Below are 16,049 nucleotides of genomic sequence, written 5' to 3'. Positions count from 1 at the left end.
CAGCAATAGCTCATATCCATTGCAGGCAGTGCTGTGAGCACTTTAGAGCGAGAGCGTGAAGCAAATTTCAGATTTTTAATGGTAGTTTTTCTTCATCAGCCATCACAGAACAAAATGAACTTCCTCTTCATATGAATCATCTCGAAATCAAACTCGAGAAGTCATCGGGCCTGGGATTTCCTCAACCGAATCCCAAGATCACCTTGAGATGTAATGCTTTTGGCCGCGAATGGTTTGATGAGACATTAATGTTTAATGACACTTACGGCTAAATGGTGCATTTGTGCGATACAAGCATTTAAAGAGGACCGAGCCTGAATTGGTGCGTTTAATAAGCTCAAACAGATCCTTCTAGCAGTGCTACAAAGGCCTGTCAGTCTGAGCAAACACTTTTCAGGCAACAAAACATTTTCTGCCATTAAAACCCAAGAATCAATCATGATGCCATCATACCTCATTCATAACTTAATTTGGGACAAACTTACTTGATGAAGTCCCCCTCGATCCCAATGACCCGTTTGATGATCTTCTGCTGAGGGTCCTTCGGGCTCCTGCAGAAGGAATGAGCAGATATGAGATGGTACGACTACAACATTTGCATACTGATGACAGAACTGTTCCTGGTTTATTTGAGGATGCTGCTGAGCTCAGTGGATTATGGGGCATTAGGGACAGTTTTCAGAGACCAGATGGGTCTTATCTGCTGAAGTAAGTCAAGAAAAGACTCTATGAAATGTCAAAACTCTTGATTTTCAAGGCGCAATATTATTAGATCATATTTCACTTGATTCACTTAGTGTTCTCATTTGGAACAATGCCTAAAGCTTTAGATGTAGGAAAAGGAAAATACTTCATGAATGTTATATGTGACCCTGGCCCACAAAAATAATAAAAAAATAAGGGTCAATTTTTTGAAATTGAGATTTATACATCACCTGAAAGCTGAATAAATAAGCTTTCTATTGATGAATGGTTTGTTATGATAAGACAATATTTGGCGAGATACAACTATTTGAAAATCTGGAATCTGAGGGTGCAAAAAAAATCTAAATATTGCGAAAACTGCTTTTAAAGTTGTTCAAATGAAGTTCTTAGCAATGCATATTACTAATGAAAAATAAAATTTTGTTATATTTACAGTAGGAAATCTACCAAATATCTTCATGGAACATGATCTTTATTGAATATCCTAATGATTTTTGGCATAAAAGAAAAATCGATCATTTAGACCCATACAATGCATTTTTGGCTATTGCTACAAATATACCCATGGTTTTGTGGTCCAGGGTCACATATATTTACTCATCTATGAATTTTGGCTGTTTTTGTTACAGAAGAGTTTCTGCCTGAAAAATAAAACACTTTAAATCTCAAAATTGCAACTTTATTTCTCATATTTTCAACTTCATGTGTCATGTGACTTTATATCTAGTAAATTTGTTCTGTAATTGCAGTTTTATATCTCATAGTGTGACTTTATGTCTTGATTTATTTATTTTTTAACTTTATTACATTTCCAAAAATAAATTTACATGACATATAAAGTCACTTAATAAAGATTTTTCAAAACCAGTGTTGACCAACTATTAAAATTGTTTTTTTTAAAACTGAAATAAAGCTAAAATAAAATAGATGAAGAAAACACTATTAGACAAACAATTTACAAGAAAACTTGTACAAGAAATATTGTCTTGGCAAGTAACTGAAATAAAATAATAATAAACAGAACTCTATTTAAGATAATAAAAATATTAAAACTGAAATAAAAATAAATTAAAGTTAAATACAAATATAAATGAAAAAAAAAGGCAAAAGTACATAACAAAATTACTAAAATGAAAACTGAAAAAAAATAAATAAACATTCAAAATATTAATAAATACTAAAAGATTATATAAATAATATTAAAATAACACTGATCAAAAAAATCTATATGCACAATGCTCATTTCCAAACATAATATTCATGATAAATGGCACAAAGCGCAATTTATTGCAAAAGAATACATAGAAAAAATTATACTTAATTCTTTTTAAGGTATGTGGTTACAAACTATTTATTTTTGCTACATTTAATTTTTTTTTTAATGTTAGTCAACTAAATTAGTTTATTTAAATGTAGTTAAAATAAATTGATTGCAACACTTACCTTAACATTTTTTGGGTAAATTCAATGAATCATTTTTTCCATGACTTTTTCAAGCCTGGCAATCCCAAATTCCCTAATATTTCCAGGATGATCCCACATAGCTTTTATTTTGAGGTCAGGTCTCTGTAAGTGTTACATTTGTAGTGTCTGAAGTATTTGTTCCATCAGTTTTGACCTGATCCCCCACATCATTACCCACAATGACCCTGACTGTGACCGAGCTGCAACCTTGTCTTCCAGGAGACTGCAAACTTCTCATCCCATCCACGTCTGAAACGTTCTGCCACTGGCTGTCACTCCATGCTTTATGGAATTTCATGTACAGTAATCTTTTCTGCTTGTTGCCTTTCCGCAAGAGCGCTATCTCAGCTGCAACACACCCTGTAAGGCTTCTTATAAGATGACTTCTCACGGCTGAAGTGTGTACTTTGGAGCCAAACTTCTCTCAAATGCTGAGCAAGCACTTTGGTGAGAAATTGCCTACTTTCTTTGTGACAGTCTGAACACCATGTCTTGAAAATCTAGGCACCTAAGAAAAATCTGTTCATTTAGATATCTCACAAGACATTGGTAGGACAACTCTTGACGCAACTTTTATGTTTTAAAATTAATTTCTTTAAAATCTAATTTCAGATTAAAAGAAAGAAAGTTCAATGAACGCTTCACTTCAAGCTCCCTGTCAGAACCTATGCAATGTTAAATCTTCAAACAGCTCTTGCGCAGCCTCCATCCATCATAAACACACACACACACACACACACACACACACACACCTCTTCTGCAACAGCTCTAACGCTCAGCCTGATTTGTGATTTTCATTACTTCTGCAGGCCTGAATGTTGTTGGTGTTTATCTCAAGTGTTACATACGGCATGCTGGGAGAATATATTCTGATTTGCTAAGTAGGATTTTGCAATAAATGCAAGAGCCTATAGTGTGTGTTAAGAAAGACTTACCTAAAGACTTCCAGTATCGATTATATCTCACAAAAACTGTTGGCCAAACTGGAATAATAAGCAAAAAATTTGAAAAGCTCTTATTATGCAGAGCAAGGTAAAAATGCCTCAATACATGTTTTAAATACATTTAGAATTAGTCCAGTGGTTTTCAAGTGGTGGGTATATATATATATTTATATATATATATATATATATATATAGATATAGATAGATAGATAGTACATAAGAATATAAGAATCCTGAAATATGTATTGCAGTATTCTTGCATCACAGGAATAAATGATATTATAAAACATTAATATAACAGTTATTTTATTTTCACAATATTACTGTTTTACTGTATTTTTGATCAATTATATGCAGCTTTGGTGAACGTATGAGACTTCTATTAAAAACACTAATTGGATTTGGATAGTTCACCCAAAAATGAAAATTCTGTCATTAATTACTCACCCTCATGTGGTTCCAAACCTGTAAGACCTTCATTCATCTTCTGAACACAAATTAAAATATTTTTGATGAAATCCGAGAGCTTTCTGACCCTCCACAGCAACGTAACTGACACGTTCAAGGCCCAGAAAGGTAGTAAGGACATCATTAAAATAGTCCATGTGACATGAGTGGTTCAACCTTAATGTTATGACGCTTTGAGAATATTTTTTTCTGCGTAAAGAAAACAAAAATAACGACTTTATTTATCACACATGTATTGTGGTAGTCTTTTGAATGCGCGTCAAAGACTGACACGGAAGAGAAGAAATTGTTGAATAAAATCGTTATTTTTGCTTTCTTTGCGCACAAAAAGTATCCTCGTAGCTTCATAAAATCAAGATTGAACCACTGATGTCACATGTACAATTTTAATGATGTCCTTCCTTACTACCTTTCTGGGTCTTGATTGTGTCAGTTGCGTTGCTGTCTGGGTCAGAAAGCTCTCAGAATTCATCAGAAATATCTTAATTTGTGTTCCGAAGATGAACGAAGGTCTGGAACCACATGAGGGTGAGTAATTAATGACAGATTTTTCATTTTTGGGTTAACAATCCCTATAAAATCTTACCAACCTGGTAGTGTACATTAATAGATTTCAGTGATCCCTTTTGTGATACTGAACCAATTAATGTTCAAAGTCAAATCTGAGCAAAACCACTTGAGAAGCACTGATCTAGTCGTCAGCATATGAATATTCAAATAGCTTATCTTTATCAGAGTCGTAGCCTCACGGGCAAAGCGCAGAAAACTACAAATAGAGATCAAGTTGACGAGGCAAAGATAGAGAGAAAGTTGCAGTATGAAAATGCAGAGGGGAGAGAGAGACGGTAAAAAGCGAGCGATGTAATAGCCCCGCCCTCTTTCCAATTTATATATGTATGGGGGGGCCCTAACCTGACTGACAGCTCTGCTCGACCAATCAGCTTGCAGCGAACGCCAGGCAGAATTTGCCTGTCCCCAGGGAGACTGGAGGGAGTGAGTATCACAGACAGCTGGATGGATACGCGCTTCTCTGGTCCTCAGTCCGCGTTGCGCTCAGCATCTTTTCCAAGACAGCCGTATGGAGAAAGACTCCACATCTCGCACACGCTAAAATAAAGCTCAAAATTCATTTGGACCTAGATCTCTATAACAACCCCGCGAGTCTGGAGCTCGATCCCGCGGTTGAGAGGAAAGGAATATATTATGTGCTTCAAACAAGGAATCTCATTCTCTCCGGTAAGCGCGGCTCTCTCGCTCTCATGACTCATGAGCATCCTGTGTGATGGGGGATTTTAATAGTGTGCCAGTGCAGGGGGCTTAAAGCCAAGCGTATCGTATGCGCTCAATTAATATTAGAATCACTTCTAAATGTATATTTTTATCTTTCGTTTTTATCATTGCTATGTTTTTGATCAGAAAGCTCTGCGCGTCAGCGTACGAAATGTCGTAATCTCGCGCAGAGACTCTACAGGTATCATGGGGAGGAATAACTGTGATTCCAATAATATGATGGATCAAGAGGAAATTATTGATTTATGTCTCCCCAAGTTACTGCAAGGGATTTTAGAGATTTTAATGCAAGTAAGACATAACAATAAGGTATATGCGTTTATTCTATCACCAGTTTGTATTAATATCATTCTGAAAAAAAGCTTATTAAAAGTTATCAATATACTTGCACAATGAATGTTGCATTATCAAAATTGAGAATTTAGACAGCAACTTTTGGCCAAACTATTCTTGCACATACTGGATGTTACCTACATGTTACGATAGCATTAAAACAAAGGTTTAGCATTATTTCTGGACAATTAGCTTTGTTCATGCACAATCGACCCTCATAAAATGGTCTTATAAACCTTGCTGTATCACTGTGTAAAATTTGTGACCGTCACAGATGCTTTCAAGTGCTACAGTGAAATATGACAAAAATATTTTACACCACAGCTCATACAGCACCTCGCTTTAACAGACATCACTCGGTTCTGCTTTAAAGACCTATGTTATTCTTCAGCCTAAAATACAAAAACATGCCATCTACAAACTAAATACAGGTTGTGCTTGCTTCCTATGTCAGATGGTAAAGGAGGCTGTGATGCGGCAATATAAAACAAACCGGCTTGAGTTTCCTCAGCATAGTTCGTGTAATTCTGGAATAGGACAGTTAGGGATCTTATAGCCTATAGTACAGTTGTATAATAAAAACATTTGGCTTCTCTTCTGGTATGTGGTTACAAAGTTTGTGTTTTTGGTTTGGAATCAAAAAGCAATAGGTTAAAGGAAGATAAAAAGGTACATGGATGGATCCAAAAGGGGACATGTATTTGGTCTAAGCACCACTGATTTATGGTATGTGCTCCTGCCTCATGTGTATGAACAAGGTGTAGATGGGAGCGTAGGGAAATAGTAGAGAAATCAATAGGGACAATAGAAGAAAAAAAGGCTAACATGTCTTGAGACAGGGCTGAAGAATATGCACAGAAATAGCTGATATATCTACAGGGATTCTGTCAGCAGAGCTGAAGCGTAATTAATTGCTGTCGTGCGGTGTGTTCACCAGCAGTGCGGAGCAGGTGAGAGCTGTAGGACTATATAACACACACACTCTCTGACGGTGCCTGTGCCAGTGTAGTATCTTAGCTAATTATACTTCACACCAGGCGTTTGAAGTGACACCATGTAGTGTGATAGGAAACAATGCTGATATATTACAGCACACGAGGGAAAACACACTCATGTAGTCAAGCTCATAACTCATGAAGTAAACTTGGTTATCTTGAACAGTTTGTGAACAGAATACAATCAAGGAATAGAACAGAACAGAATAGAATAGAATAGAATAGAATAAAGCAAACAAAATAGAATATAATGGAATAAACAGAATGGAACAGAATAAAGAGCAAGGGAAAAAAATCAGAAAACCTGAATACAATATAACAGGAACAAAGCAGAAGAAATAAAAGACCACAGTTGCAAATAAACCGATTAAAACAGAAAAAAAGAACAAGAGTAGAATATATTTCAAACAGAATAGAAAACTCAATAGAATTGAATAAGAATAAAACAGAATTTGAGAAGAAGAGCAGAACAAAACAAATTAGAAAAGAGCCGAACATAATATTAGGATTGAGTAGAACAGAATGCAATAGAAAAACAGGACAGAATAAAACAGAGTAAAACAAAACAACAGAATTGAATACCACAGAACTGAGAAACATTTTATACAATGGAAGAAATTAAAATAAAACAAAATACAGCAGAAAAGAACAAAATAGAATAATGTACAATGAAAGAACAGAATACAAAAAAAATATAGAATATATTGAAAACGATGAGCTAGAACTGAATAAAGTAGAAAATAGAGCAGAACAGAGTAGAATTGAACACAGCGGAACAAAATAGCACAGGGCAGAAATAATATAAAACACTATAGAATTGATAAGAGAACACAACAGAATCAAATACACCTGACCAGAGCTGCGTTTCCCAAAGCATCATAATAAGCCTAAGTAGATCGTAGAACCATTGCCACCAATGATCTCTACAAAGCTTTTGAGAAACACAGCCCAGATCAGTATAGAATTGAACATGGCAGAACAGAATTAGACAATAACTATATAGAATTGAATACATAGAACCGAACAGAATAAAAAATGTCAACCAGGTATCTACAGCGTGATAGTTTTACATGGTGGTGGTGTTAAAAGTCAACTTACAGAGATAATTAACTTCAAACCAAAAAAAAAAGACTGAAAGCAAAAGAACATTTCAGATGATTCTGTAAATGAATTAAAACCAAAGCAGAAGGCAAAATGAAAAACAGCCGAACGTTGCCTCTTTGTTCCGACAGCTAATATTTCTGCTATTGAAGCCAAACTAGAAGTGGATCTGAAACCACGCAGGTGGATCCACATGGTCAAGGGCTAAACGTTTAATCCATTAACTTCACCGCCACAAGAGTCTGCCGCTGGGTTTGAAGTATTCTGCCCACCGCACATGTTTTTCACTCTTGCTTTCAGTCACTGCGCGGAATGAAACAAAACCTGAGCAGCCCCCTCAGATCCACTCCATTCCCTAAATGCAATCCAAACGCAGACTGCGTTACGCCATCGTAATATGACAATGTGTCACCTCCAATTCGTGATGTCCCCCCACACAAGCTTCACTAGGAGCACTGCCCCGCTGCCGAAGTATGGCGAGATTTCTACCTTGTGAATAAAACAGTGCAGCAAGGCCACTTTAGGTGGTGTCTGTAGCATTAGACGAGTGGATGGAACAGGGAGTGTGTGTGTGTGTGTTAGTTTCATGCGTACTTTCTCTAAAGGAGGCAAACCATAAATATTTCAGGTAAAGTGGTTGGACTCTAGAAAGGAGCAGTTGTCAGCAAAAAGTTGTGATTAATGCAGATAGACAGAGGAACTGCTGTTGGTCCTGTTCAGACAAAACACACTACAAATTTCCACTGAAAACGTCCTTAGAAAAGACTAGCAGTGCTAAACGCTAACAACATCTTTGACAGCTATCCCTTAGCCAATCACCACTTACTTCATGTTTAAAATATGGTGGGATTTTGGAGATTTTACTGTGGGAATTCCAACATTACATCCAGCTTTGGCTTCTTTTAGAACAGAAAAAAATATTTAAACAATTATATTTTTTTAAATAAAAAATCAGTGTTGTTACTAATAAGAATTCATTAAAGTAAAGCTAGAATAAAATTAAACAAAAATATTAGATTACAAACTTAAACTTGAAAGACTTGAATATGTTATCTTGGCAACTAATTGAAATAAAAAAGTTGAAGTATTAAAGTAACTAAAACTGAAATTTAGTAAATGTAGCTAAATAGAAATATATATGTATATAATGCACACAACCAAATTTCTAAAACAAACTAAAATTAGAAAACTAAACCAGTTTAAAATATGAATAAATACTATGATAGTATATACAGTAAATAAATCTGAATTAAGAATGTTGAATTGTTGAATCACATGAGCAAGAGTGTTGTACTAAATATCTGTTAATTTTTAAACAATAGTTCAATAACAAGTTGAGTGATGCAGGGATTTTTCACACCAGTGTCTGCAAAATGTGCAGAAAAAAAAAAAAAAAAAAAAAAATGCATTCAATAAATAAATACATTTAATAAAAAACTGTTTTAACAAAAATCTTAAAATTTGATATTACATATTCTTTTTGCTTTCTAAAGACATGAGTTGAAATCAAAATTATTACTGAAAGCCACAATTTTCTTTCAATATTGTACACCTCTCAGTATTCTAATTATGGGTAGAAAAAGAACAAATTAATACAAAGTCTGTAAAAATAATACAATGTAAATATTTCCCAAATAATAAATATTTTACACACATTTATAATACTTTTTGATTAAGACATTCTGACTTTCAAAAACAAGTTTCAAGTTAAAATCAAGACTCTGCTTCACATATGGTCTGACAAGCAGATCGATACTCTCAGTGAAACGTCCCAATGGAACACCACATGTCCAATCACATTAGCCGAGCAGCAATAACAGTTGTATAAACCCCAAATAATCACTGATAAAATCATGTCATAATAGTGTTTACGTTACATTATATACATCTCTCCAGATACCGTGCATCTGTGTGCATGTGTAATGCATGTGTCGACCCATGATGCAAGTGAACTGAGCAGAAATAGTCTGCCCCTTTGACCCTTTCCAGCATTCAGCTATAGAAGCACTCTCTACTATTTCAAACCCCAGTTTCACATAATGAAGTGAGCACAACACTCATGAACCACAGCTAAGGGCTCTCTTAGTTAAGAAAGACACATACATGAACAAATCAAATTAGTGTGTGTGGGCATCTTTAGCGCTAATCTCTTAACAAAAAATAGACGGAAATGGGAAAGATGGAGAGAGCAAGCGAGATGTGTGTCCTTGTGTGTGTATCAATACTTGTTCACACTTGTGTTCAGCTCAGTGCATCCATGTTGTGCTTGTCATAGCAACAAAGAGCATGTTCTCTGCAAATAATGTCAGTTTATTATCTGTTAAATAAATGAGGTATTTGAAAAAAACAGCTTTTGAAACTGATTTAAATTATGAGACAAATTTGCAGTTAAAATCAAAGTGAAGACATTAAAGTATCAAGCAGTTATATATTATATACGGATGAAACTAGATATTTTAATTATTTATATATATTTATAATAATTTTTATAATTTTACACACATACACACACTAAAACTAATATATATCAAAATTCCATCAATTCGAAATTAAGAAATATTTTTGATTGTATTAATTTGACATTTAAATTTAGAAATATATTTAATTGCTACACACACTTTAGTTAGAATATATACAGTATATACACACACACACACACAAATCTAAACAAAATGTAATTATTTATATATATTTTAAGAATATACATTTTAAGAATTTATTTAATAGACAGATATTTAATTTTATTTATTTTACAAATCTATTTATTCATTTTTGATTTTTGATATTTATATATAAAACCCTAACATCTACAAAAATAAATTAATAAAGTTAAATAAAAAAATGATATCTATGCAGAATCGATTGATCTTTTTTTTTTATCAGTTATTTTATGAACCGATTCATTAAAACAAATCAGACTTTCTAACACTGTCTATATTGTCTATAAATAAGAGATGAAAATAGGACAGCACAGCTGGTTATCTTGCTTGGCTGTAAAACTGTGCACATAAAATGAAACATAAAAACAGTGATGTTTTTGCTATTGTTCTACTAATTGCTTGTTGAAAAGCCACTCCTTTTAGTTAGTCTCTCCTCGACATGGCAACACACCACCTAATTCTCATACATCAGACAGTAAGCAGCTTCTGAAATAAGTTTACAACCTCATAATTTGTACGGTCGTTGGGATGAATAGTGATCTTTGCACAATCCTGGCAAAAAAAGCAGACTACAGGACCAAACAGATGGCTATGCAAGGAGAAAGGAGAAAAAAAAATGCTCCCACCTGCTTGTGTTGACTCGCTGCCATAGTCGGACTAACATAAGCACACTGTCCTACAGGAGTTCTTTTGCAAACCTGCTCCTATAGTGATACTGACAGCTTCATCTAGCACAGGCAAGCGGCTTTGTGCTTTCTGTCCTCAAGTTTGCAAGCCAATCATAATTTCAACATATGGAGTAAGATCTAGCAAATACACTGAGATTTTCTGTGTAACCACCCAAATTTTTTATATTTATATTAGGGCTGTCAATCAATATCATTGAAGATAAACCTTATCACAAACCTCACAGTGCACAGAAATCCATTTTTCAATCGAATTAACAATCTGTCCAAGACAGAATTAGAGTGCTGTATTTTAAAGACACCCTGTCAATTAGATTAAAAACTGATTTATATTAAATGCTGTGTTGAAAAACACAGACCAGTTTTTCGTCACTATATAAAAGGTTAAAGAACAACTTACTGGGTTGCTCACTGTGTAATGCATTCAAATATAGTTTTAGTCAGCCATTCAATAGGTACAAAGCACAGAGTCTGAGTTTATAGGCAAATTTTAAAACGTCTTAATTAACTTACTGTGCCCACTGGCAGCTGCCACTGAAAGACAAAATGCAGTGGTTATCACTGAGCCCTTTGGGATAACATTTCATTGTGAAATAATTGCCCCTCTGTGCATTCAGCTGGCTTTAATGTCTATTTATGAGACAATAAAAACCAATGTTAGCAATGCCCTTAGTATGCTTAAATAGCACGCTTGTAAGAAAAGCAAAACACAAATTAAATGCGCTATGTATGACAAGAATCAGTTGTTAAATTGGCTTTCATATAAATGCGGTTAAAGTAAGTTATTATATTCACAGCGCATCATAGCGTAGAAATAAAAGAATGTTACAACAGATTTAAGTGTCTGGCCAGTCAGTCGCCAAATAAAGCTCATTATCTCACAATTACAAAATGATCTACGACAGAAGTAAGATGGCACTGCATACTGATGCTCTTATACGCACAACCCTGTCATACACTAAACAGAATGCTTGTGATGTATGCAGATTTTCTTAACACCTGCCCTCATGCACATAAAACCTCCATGACATTTGAATATATTGCGAGAGCAGTCCCAGTGGTCACATGATAGATGTGGGAAGGGTAGACATATGAGGTCAAACCAGCAATAATGTATTATTTGATGGCACGAAAAAGCAATAATACCTTCACTCGTATGGTCTAAATATATCATCATGCTCCTAAATGCCAGTGCGGCTCTTCTTGATGCTAATGTGTCACCGTATTCATTTCCTCTCTCTCCTGTCTCTTATTTTCTACAGATGGGAAGTGATGAGTGTGACTGATTGAACATAATAAGGATGGCAGACAAGTGGTCCACCCCCCACAGGAACCTGAGCTCACCCTGCAAATTTCCACTTTCCCTGCTTCCATTCCCCTAAGGATATGCTGACCTTCACATATGCAGCCTGCATGACAACCCAAAACAGGGTAAATTGAAAGGTTGCTACTCTCCGCCAAGGACGACAACAGGCGAACTTGCTGCTTTGGGGGACTTGCCATCAGCAGAAATACGCCCTGTTGTCATAACAAATGATTCTGTGTTCGTGAATTTAACGCCTCTAACACCAGACCCCATAAGGACCAATTACAAGCTGAAGAGAGTAGGACCAAGATGAAAGATTTGCTGTTTGCAGTTTGTTTGCTGGCACTGACTAACTCAGTTCAGGCCTCCGAGTGGAGGGTTGTGTGCCTCAAGCTGTGCAAATGTGAAGTCCGACCCTGGTTCTCTCCCTCGTCCATGTATAATGAGGCTCCAACTGTGGACTGTAATGATCTAGGACTTCTGTCTCTGCCGGAGAGGCTGCGCTTAGACACACAAGTACTTCTATCGCAGGCCAACAACATCGCAAAGATTGACAGTCCTTTGGACTATCTGGTAAACCTAACAGAGGTAGACCTCTCTCGAAACAACATATCCTCATTGAGTGATGTCTATCTAGGTCACCTTCCACAACTTCTGTCTTTGCACCTAGAGGAGAACTGGCTAAGCAGCCTTCATGATAACTGCCTTGCACACTTCCCAAACTTGCAGGAGTTCTATGTTAACCATAACCTTCTCTCCTCGATCAGTGCGGAGGCTTTCCAAGGGCTTAACAAGCTCTTGAGGCTCCATCTTAATTCAAACCAGCTGAGGGCCATAAGAACAGAGTGGTTCCGGGACCTTTTCCAGCTAGAAATCTTGATGATAGGAGAGAATCCAATTGCCAGAATACAGAACATGAATTTCAAGGCCCTTATCAATCTCCGCAGTCTTGTGCTAACCAGAATGAACCTCACTGAAATCCCTGACAGTGCGCTGGTTGGACTCGATAAGCTGGAAAGCGTGTCATTCTATGATAATATGTTCCCAAAAGTACCTCAAGCTGCTCTCAGACAAGTGCGGAACCTCAAGTTTCTGGACCTTAACAAGAATCCCATAGAGAGGATCCAAAGGGGTGACTTTGTGGACATGTTCCATTTGAAAGAACTTGGCATTAACAGCATGCCGGAGTTAGTTTCCATCGACAGCTTTGCTGTGCACAATCTACCAGAGCTGACCAAAATTGAAGCGATGAACAACCCCCGACTTTCCTACATCCACCCGAATGCATTCTCCAAACTCCCGAGGCTCGAGTCCTTGATGCTGAATAGCAATGCGCTCCGGGCCCTTCATCATGTGACGGTGCAATCCTTGCCTAACCTTCAGGAGGTGAGCATGCACTCCAACCCCATTTACTGCGACTGTGTCATCCGCTGGATCAATATGAACAAGACCAAGGTCCGCTTCATGGAACCGGATGCCCTCTTATGCGCAGGGCCCTCAGAGTTTGAAGGTCGACTTGTCAAGCATGTGCATTTCCGTGAAATGGCGGATATCTGCCTGCCACTAATATCTCCGGAGAGCCTTCCCGAGCAGGTCAATGTGGGTGCCAGGGATTCAGTGTCTCTGCACTGCAGGGCGTTTGCCGATCCTGAACCTGAGATCTACTGGGTAACACCTTCAGGAGAGAAGATTTTGCCTCAGATGGTTTCCAAGAAGTATCACCTGCATCCTGAGGGAACGTTTGACATTTATGGCATCACAGAGAACGAGTCTGGGCAGTACACCTGTGTGGCCCACAATCTCATAGGTGCGGACATGAGATCCGTCTCGGTCATAGTAAACGGGTACTACCCGCTGCCGGCAAATGAATCCCTGCACATCCAAGTCAAAGGGACTGAGCCACATTCGGTGAGGATTTCTTGGGTGCCACCCAAGGGCAGTCTAGTGTCGAATATTAAGTGGTCAACCACATCCCAGCAGCACTCCTTGCAATTCACCGCCCATGTGTTGTCAGATGTAAAAACGTTCAACCTCATACACTTGCAGCCACAGACGCAGTATGAGGTGTGTGTGGAAATTACAGACCTGCAAAGTGGACATTTGAAAAACTGTGTGAATTTCAGTACAGCTGAGGTTTCAGTTGGAAAAACTGATGATGGTTTCGATGACAGATTGATAATCAGCATCACTGCACTGCTTCTGATTGTGTCCGCGGTGGCCTGTTCGTTCATTTGCATGTTGCGGAGGAGTGATCACCTTTACAGGAAATTATGGAATCAGCAGTCTGAGATATTACCCTCTCACATTAAACCAATCTGGGGGTCAAGGGCTAAAGCCAATGATTCAGAAACAGACTCCAAGAACTCCATTTGAGAGAAGAGCAATGGTTTGGGATGCAGTGGACACTGGACTATGTGTCTCTAATATCTCTCTCAATCTGATACCGACTCACACCACTGGATCATTATGAAATGGATTCTGTGTTGTTTGTGGTCCAAGACATTTCTTGCTAAATCTGACATTGATTGCCAAAAAGCCACTAATTGTTTAAATGTCACACTTCACTGGGGAGCATGAAGAGAATCGTTATTTCATGCGGGATCAAAGAACAGCACATGAAAGGTTGCTGACTATTTACACAGAGCGCAAAGCCTCAGTGGCCGAGTCTTTTTATTGTGGGCTTGTAGCAACACTACTTGTGCTGTGTCATTGGTAAAATAAACTATGTCAAGTTTATGATGGACTACGCTTTGTAGAATAGATCATAACAGGACACATGTACGACACTTTGTGATAAAATACATTTATACAGAAAATGACAACTTGTTTTCATTGTAAGTGTTTTACAATTGACCAATTAAACTGTCAACTGAGAAGACGTAAAACGTAAAAGAAACAGAAGAGATGGACGAGATGAAAAGAACAATGTGAAGTCACAGTTACATGAAGTATATGTGAAAATACATCATTAACTTTAAAAGCCTTTTAATGTGGCAAAATGCCCTGTGTATTTTAACCAAAGTCTAAATTTCAGAAAAAAATAACTTCTTGATATTTACAGAAACACAATAACAGAGGCCGCCCAAAAATGGGATGTGCCTGGGAAGTTGAAATACGAGAAAATAGTGGAAAATGAGGAGGTGGAGTTTTTCAGTGTGAAGGTGGGGTTTGTGGGAGAATAAAATTCACAGAACTCATTGACTTTAAGTCACATTATCTTCTCTTTCATTAAAAATCCAATAGGAATTCCAACGCTAAACTCCCACAGGTGATGAATTACTGTCACAGAACGAATGATGTGAAGGATTTATCAGACTTGCATGCTCATATATCACTGGGGGTTTTAGCAGTTAGAGTTGGGCCATTTGTCACCTACACAGCAGCTAAATTATGCACCATTATAGCGGTAGGTACCGAATAGGTCAGCAGGAATGAGCTGCATCTGGTCTCTCTATTTCACAGTGAGCCTGGTGAGACATGGAGGGCATTATGGACACAGCGACACCTGCGGTTCACACTGAGAGGGCAAGCAATGAGACAAAAAAACACAAAGGTTAAGGAGAAAACACCTTAGCTAATTTGATTCAATTCAATTCCATATCTTTATTGTCTACCTAAATTACTGACCTCATGAGGCAGTTTTGGCATAGTCATTTGTCATAATATTTCTTTGTCATGTCGACGCAAAATTATCAGTTTAAAAAATAGTGTTTTCAACTATGTCATGTAAGAACTTCAACTCATTAGTGCATTTTATTTGTATAAGTCAAAGCTTATCATTAACTGTCTTCAAGTTGGATATTGAGACTTTCTGGGTTGAATTGAAAACAGCATTTGCAAAGATGGACAAATGACCATATGAAGTGAAAGAGAATGGTAGAGAGCGCGTCCTGCAGGCTGAAATCACAAGAGGGCAACATGAGACTCATTTAATCAACCATAACTTTCATCAAGTACAAGGACACTATAGACTAGCATTTGCCCCATCAAGAAAATCAATTTACTCTCCATTAATTTCCAACCACATAACGTCGCAATTAATATAAGGTATATGACACACTGTGTGTGAACAGGAAGACGAATTACCTCTTAATTAA

General features: G+C 37.0%; 2 protein-coding genes across 2 annotated transcripts in view; one reads left to right on the top strand and one right to left on the bottom strand.

Moving 5' to 3' along the window:
- LOC306866998 (mitochondrial inner membrane protease subunit 2-like) overlaps positions 1-16,049 on the bottom strand; it is a gene marked incomplete at its 5' end in the record, with an annotated part of 93,719 nt that overhangs the window by 6,091 nt on the left and 71,579 nt on the right. The window contains one exon of the mRNA XM_079412468.1: positions 486-551. Coding sequence (XP_079268594.1) covers positions 486-551 — 66 coding nt within the window. The remainder of the gene's footprint in view (positions 1-485; positions 552-16,049) is intronic.
- LOC306866474 (leucine-rich repeat neuronal protein 3-like) lies at positions 12,262-14,325 on the top strand (the record flags this gene model as incomplete). Its single annotated transcript, XM_079411705.1, has 1 exon — positions 12,262-14,325. The coding sequence occupies one exon, from the start codon at positions 12,262-12,264 to the stop codon at positions 14,323-14,325; it is 2,064 nt and encodes a 687-aa protein (XP_079267831.1).

This window comes from Barbus barbus, assembly GCF_936440315.1.
Source record: "Barbus barbus genome assembly, chromosome: 48".
In the NCBI taxonomy this organism is placed as follows: Eukaryota; Metazoa; Chordata; class Actinopteri; order Cypriniformes; family Cyprinidae; genus Barbus; species Barbus barbus.
Note: the sequence above shows the minus strand (reverse complement) of the source record. Positions and strands in the feature narration are given on the sequence as shown.